The following is a 7,322-nucleotide window of genomic DNA, read 5'->3' on the forward strand; positions in this document are numbered from 1 at the left end:
CTGGCTCACCTGATTATTCTTTGTTTGTGAATTTCTGATTTTTTTTTTCTTTTTTGTATTTGTAATGTTTTATATTGTTAATAGTTTTTGCCAGAATGAATGAAATAAAATAAAAATAAATAAATACATGTGTATTGATTCTTATAACCTTATTGAAAGGCATATATAATTTTATTATATTTTGTTATTTTAATATCACACTAAAGTGAAAACCTGTTATTTTAATTAATGAATTATTATTTCTTTATATTAACGCATGCTATGAAAAAAAGACAGGGCTTTAATGGAGTGGGTAGCCTAATTGTAGACCTAGAGCTTAAAACTTACAAACACGCTTTGATACATCTAAATAGAAAGTAAAAAATGACCACCGAGTACTGAGAGACTGTAAATGAATACGGAATCGGAAGAAAAGCAACGGCATGAGAAAGCTATGTGAATGTTAAATCAAACAGCGTTGAAAGTGGAAAATGGAAGTTTGTATTACAAACTTATGTTTGGGGCCAGTAGGTAACTTTTTGTTCTGTTCAATCTATTCTTCCTCAATCGTTGATTCAAGGTTGTAATCTTCTTTTTAAAAATAAAAATTATATCACCCCTGTTCCAATTTTGGGGTTATTATGCGCGGTGTTGCATCTTTTAGAAGCTGCACATCTGGCCACTCTCGCAAAACAATTTCTTTCATCATTACTTTGGAACATTTTACTGTATGGACACAAAAAAGGAATTAAAGAAAAATACAGAGAATTGAGAAGCTATCTAATTAATAAGCATATAATACTGTATTAATTGGCAAGTAAAATGTAAAGTTTCCAGGCCCATATATCATCCAGTGGGTGGGGTGGTGCAATGGGTGCATACGCACCCAACCAAATTTGATAAGGTCCACATTTCGATGACAGTCGAGAATGTACTGAATATAAATTTGTGATTTTCTGTGATTTAAAAATATAATCTTAAATTTTTACATTTTAACCAGTAATCTACTCTGTCTGTCGTGATTTAGAAAAATGCAATTTATCCATTTTTGAGATTTTTGAAATTTTGGCTTAGGGGCTACCTGTGGATGTAATCTATCATGTGAAATGATCATATACTCCAAACAATTTTTAGAAATATGAAATTATTATGAGAGTTATGCATTATATCCATCTGTGCGATAGGCAGGGTACTTTTTTTTTTATTAATTGATTCATTTATTCGATCAATAATCAACATCTGTACAGACATACAACTCAAATAGGAACAAGGACAAAAATTGAGATTTTGAAAATGGTGAATAAAAAAATGATTAAGAGAACAAGATTGAAACAATGATAATAATAGTAATTATTAAGATAATTACAATTAAAGCTTCCAAAGTATTTCTTAAAAAATTCATGGGTATACGCGTCAACTTATTTTGAGAATAATAATAATAATAATAATAATAATAATAAAAATAATAATAATAATAATAATAATAATAATAATCGTGTACATAAATGCACCAGTATCCATCAAAGCGCAAAACAGAAGTCAAGAGAGTTATTAACAGTTAAAATTTTGACTACGAATAAAAAAAAAATAAGTAGGCCTATAAAATTGTAGGTGGAAGCTCACATCGTTGCTGATGATAGTGGCATTATGTTGCTTTTGAATCTTCCTACGAACTACTCTTTTTTAACAACTATTGCTATACAAATTCAAATATCGTATATTTTCATAAATTAGTAAAATTATTATTAAAGGTTTTTGTGAGAGATGTTTATTGTATGTATTATTAATATTGTAACATAACATCAATGTAAGATAAAATCTTAATGTAAATACAATTTGGAATGTTATCGCTATAGCAATGAATGAAAATCACTAGAATTGCTGTTTTTTTTTGCTTTACTTGAGCAAAAAATCATGAGTAATACAATTTTTTTTAAATAACATGGTCTTTAATGAAAAAATGTTGAACACAACTTTGGTGTTAAAAATAGGTAAATATTTATTAATATCATAGGAAAAATTAATGAATAATAAATCTCAAATTTAATTTCATATATTGCAGCACAATATGGATTTTAATTTCCATATAAAATCAGCTTGAAAATTTATGAAGCAGTGGTGTATAAAACAAAACTTCAATAATATAAGTATAACTATATTTTATATTGTGAACCTGCCTGTGGTAGTTGAGATTGGCAGTGTCAGAATTAAACGTGTTACTTGTATCCAATTTTTTGGTATTCTTGTTATCAATGATCTCTTTACAAGATGCTTTCTTACAGTGCGGGAATTACTACTACTATGTGGTAAAAGACTGGAAAATAATGAAAATTGTTTTGAAGAATTAAATCTGCTGCACCTTGCCCAGATTTAGTTAGATCAGAATTAAGCGGCGCAATTGTCTGCGTGTATTATCTTTTTCAAACGGCTTACCAAAACAAACAAAGCCAGGCTTGCTAGTACAGAAGGCTAAGTAAGAGGATTAGGAACTCTAATGAATTTTTTTTTTGCATAAAAATAGACGAGAATGTAATGCTATCACACCAAGGCATTACGTCTGACACATACCGTAATCCTCTTCAGTATTGCTGTTTAATCCTATAGTAAGTAGTACAATAACAATGTCATTACTTAAGTTAACTATATTGTGACCTAAAGTTTATTAATACCTAAAATTATAACATATATTTGATATTCAGGATGTAGACTTTTTAGTAGTTGCATCTTTTTTGCAAATATCCAGTGCAGTAACATATATATGATTATAGTAATAGTAATAATATTAATGAAAGTGTAAATAAATAATGATGATAATAATTATGAGAATGATGATGGCGAGGAGGACACCAACAGTGTTTAATTATTGTAATTGTTCACCCACTGTACTCTAATTTCAAAGATAATCATTCTGGTATCTTGATATGTGCCCACACTCTTCAGAATGTCCCCTCTTTTGTTCCTAATGGCAATCATATGTACAACTTGGTTGTTAAAGGATATTAGATACCTTGCTTGTTGATTTAACCTACGGTATGGTGGAACAAAGTTAATGTGTTTCACAGTAAACACCCAAGACTGAAATAATTGGACATGCTGGTTGATGGTATGTCACATGAGAATATGAAAGTACACCAGCCTTTACTGCCATACCATTTGCTGTAATTCAAAAGTGTATAAAGGTTGTGGGGTCAGACTACCAAGTAACTTACTAAGTCAGTTAAAGGCTGACTAAAGAAAAACATCTCTGCCTTAATAGTTGATCTCAGCATGGAGGTATAAAATATTTTTATACCTCCATGATCTCAGTGTATCTTAAAAGAAATTGCTAACAATAATGTTTCATAGGCAAATCTATTCTATTGTATGTATGTCTTCCTGATAAATGCAACATAACTAGTAACAGAAATTACATGTTATAATTCATGCCTATTCTGTTGTTTCCATGAAGGGGAATTCAGAAGTTATACCTTTGTCATACATTATTTTCATGTTCTTTAGTTACATAAAAGATATACAGTGATGAATTAATATTGACACATGGTTTTATTTGAACACTATATTATGAATAAAAACACTAAACTCATGGCTTTATTCATAGGCCTATACCCTACTGTTGTACATTGTAGGCCTAGGTAATGTTGTTTGTTCATAACATACGTTTAATAGTGTTACCAAAGAGTATATAATTGTATACCCAAGGCAATTTCAACAGAAGGACGCACATCTCGGGACATCAAAGGTTATAACTCTTGCATCGACATTCTAGGCGCATATGCGTCCCTACACGCTGAACGTCACAAAAACCATAGCAACCAGACCATAAACCGTCAGCGAACGTGACGAATTACCCACGCGCGTGTTAGTTGCCATGATAATCGCGCGTCATGCGGTGATTACAAAAGCCTAATGATATTTTGCACTAACATTAGACTGAAATTATAGTCTTCATTTCAACATTAAATTTACCAAAATTGTGGTGTATTGTCGTTCATGAGACTAATCAATGTTCTGTATCTACTCAAATGTTCATTTTGTGCACCTTAGTCCAACATTGTCAAAATGACATTTTAATGTTACATAGAACATGAAATTTTATAAAATTCGTAAATTTTCAATTTGCTTTAACTTTTCGTTTTCTTGGTCAATTTTCACGAATCAAATTGCAGTTTATAGAAGCATTTAACAAGCTTGTGGTCAAAAGAAATCAGATGTAACAGACATTGCGAAGTACCCAAAATTAATAAAAGTACCCAAAATTAATAAAAACTAACACCATAAAACGAATGGCACGCATAGACTAATAATTGACGGCTGTACTCGCAACTAGTATCGGATTGTTGATGCCACAGTAAAGATCAAAGGATGTATGCAGGCGCTATGTTCGAGAGCAGAGATGTGCGTCCTTCTGTTAAATTACCTTGATATACCATTTGTTGGTGTTACATACATATTATGTCAAAGTTCACTACAAATTTAACTCAACCTTGATTTTACGAATCCCCAGATTTATGTACGTCCTCCGTTCCAATACCGCACATAAAATCGAGGTTGTACTGTAGATTTTTTTAATTATTTATGTGTAGTTTAGGTTTTATTGTACAGTATACTGTTTCTGCCAGTGGGAAAATAATTTCCATTAACACTTGCCACCTGGACAGTAAAGTATCTTGTATCTCTATCAAATTTTAAATTCAAAATTTTTCAATAAGGAGGAGAATATAAAATTAAATTTGTATCTGAAAATAAAAATATATAAATTTGTATCTGAAAATAAAATATAACAAATATGAAACAGCAAAAATTTCAATAAAATAGACATAATACAGTGTATACACAATAGACAGAATAAAAAGTTTCTCCGATCTCTAGAATTCATAAGTAAATTCGAATCAAAATTGAAATTATTTCAATTCAATTTTGATTTCATTACCTTCACACAATCTCAAAAAGCACAATAAATATGAACACCAAAAAACGTCAAAAAAAAAAAACAATGTGTTACATAATCAACTAAAGTGTTTTGAAAAGTCACCATTGGAATTTACCTCATTAAAATATAATATGCGGATTCAAATACTGTACACCTATAGTGGTTGCAGTACCTTAAATGGATGGAGGCGAGGCCGCCGTGGTAGCAAGGCTGTTAGCAAAAGTTTAAAAACCTACCAAGTCCTAAATCTTCCCCTCATTTGAACCCACCATATGTTTTACACCAGGATCCTGATGCCCTGATTTGTGCCCTCAGTTGGATTTGGTAAATTACTGTTGGCAAAATTCTGAAGCTACCACTGGTTGCTTTAATTTAATTTATTTCTTCTTGTCACCACTGTGTTGTCATTAATATAATGTGTTCGTGCACTTTCTTTTTTATTGTCATTTTTTGTTTTTTGATGTAGGAGCACCCATGACGCAGTATCTCTGAATAGTCATCTGTATGTGATTGGTGGAAATGACGGTAGTAGTAGTCTGAATAGCGTTGAGCGGTATAATCCGCTGACAAGACGCTGGAAAGTCCTATCGAGCATGAGCTCAAGAAGAAGTAGTGTCGGAGTGACAGCAGCAGAGATTTTACCAGCTTCAGAAAACAAAGTTGATTAAAAAAGTTGCAATATGTTATATTATGCCAAGAGGAATTTAATGCCCAAGTGCAAATTGCATAAAACATACCTGAAATTTTAAAGTGATGACTATATACAGTAAATGCATTACTCTTTATTGTAGTTATCATTTGTAATTATTATTTATTTTAATTGTTGAAGTCATTGTGGTATGTGATTCATTAAGATTCACTAATATGAAAACTGTTCTCAGGATATCTAAATGTTCAGTAGTGAAATACAGTAATAGCAGATATTGATATAGCGCCAATTGAAAATTTATCAAGGTTCTAATTGAGAAAATTAAGGCCAGTTAATAAGATTCCTGAAATAATAGGTTGATGAAAACTAAGCTACTTAAAAGTCAGTCTGGTAAAAGTAACTTAAAATTGTAACATTGTTTATTAGCTCATCAGAATGCAGACAAAATAAAAGAGCCATTACTGAGTGTGACAATCGTCTAGCTTGTTCAAATGATGAACCATTTCCTGGTGATTTTTCAAAGTAAAGTAAATCCTACGCCCAAGTAAAAGGAAATAATATGATATCTTCATCAAGGTAAATTTACGATTAATAACGTTGATTAATTGAAGAATAAACAATCAGAGACTCTTAAATTACTCTAAATGTAGGAACAAGACATCCATAACATTGGAAATGTGAAAGATTTTCTTACATGTTAATGAAAGTGTAAAGGTAAAGGGTTCGAAACCTGAAGCAGGCCGAGTGAAAGTGCATATATTAATGTAAACATTTAAAAGAATAGTAATAACACTCAACAAGCAGGAAGGCCACTTATTTGGGAAGGCGCTCTTTATATTGTTTGCAAATATCAATACTGTACATGCTAAAGGGGAATTTGTATTTTTGAACCATAGTATGTTGCTGCTCTCCTTATACACACATCACAAGAAAAGGCTTACATTTATACATAGAAAGAAGAATAGATTGTGTTTATCAAAAGCAAGTAGTTTCGAAGACCACTGTCTGCTCAAATACATCTTCGTCTGTCCATTCTTCAGTTTTATAATACTGATTATTTTGTTAATCTGCTTTATAGGGGTATATGTTATTTTCACAAGAGTACAAAACACATACTTTTTGCTGGCACCCCAGTACATGATTAAATGATGATTTTTTTTCCCCCAGTGTTTAGCGGTACAATGCTTATACTAGTAGTGTGCAGTAAATGATGAGGTATTTATGTAGCACAGCTCTCTGTACACTTTTTAAAATAGATTTGCTGATTTTTCTCATATTGTCCAATTAAATTAATTGCCTTAAATTTTTCATTCAGTTGTGACAGTTGTCAGTGGCGGCTCTAGGATATCATTTATGGGGGGGCTAAGGTGTCCGACTGGGGGCTAAGTATTTATGGGTGTAACTATAGCGCGCAGCGTTATCTGAGGGCTGAAGGCCGGAGCCGGGAGTGGGTGTGGGAGGGGAGTGTTCCCTCATCCCAAAACGAGATTTAAAAAAAAAAATTATGACTTCTAGGTGGCCGGAAAATGCTGGGATGGGTAAACTAGGCCTATTATTTATTTTCTTTTTTTTTGGGTCCGACTGCCTGACGAGCTTTGACCGAGAAGGCCCCCCCCCCCACTGGCACCGCCACTGTCAGTTGTGTGTGCGTTTTTTTTTTAATTTACCCTCTTTTTTCTATCTCTGGTATTCTTTCCCAATACAACATACTGTTTTAAAAACCTACTGCCATATAACACTATATTCTTAAATTGAAACAATCTC

The 7,322-nt window shown here is 32.0% G+C and overlaps 1 protein-coding gene across 3 annotated transcripts in view; it reads left to right on the top strand.

Moving 5' to 3' along the window:
- The window catches only part of LOC117107138 (kelch-like protein 17), a 42,889-nt gene extending 36,299 nt beyond the window's left edge, over window positions 1-6,590 (top strand). For 2 of the 3 annotated variants that reach the window (XM_033248696.1, XM_033248697.1), the window contains exon 10: window positions 5,376-6,590. In XM_033248696.1, the coding sequence (XP_033104587.1) occupies window positions 5,376-5,577 (202 nt within the window). In that variant the 3' untranslated portion in view covers window positions 5,578-6,590. The remainder of the gene's footprint in view (window positions 1-5,375) is intronic. The other variant, XM_033248695.1, reaches the window with a different exon arrangement.
- The last annotated feature ends 732 nt before the right edge of the window (window positions 6,591-7,322 follow it).

The sequence above is a fragment of the Anneissia japonica genome, unplaced genomic scaffold, assembly GCF_011630105.1.
Source record: "Anneissia japonica isolate Jap-2015-1 unplaced genomic scaffold, ASM1163010v1 scaffold287864_len1152817_cov193, whole genome shotgun sequence".
NCBI classification, from domain to species: Eukaryota; Metazoa; Echinodermata; class Crinoidea; order Comatulida; family Comatulidae; genus Anneissia; species Anneissia japonica.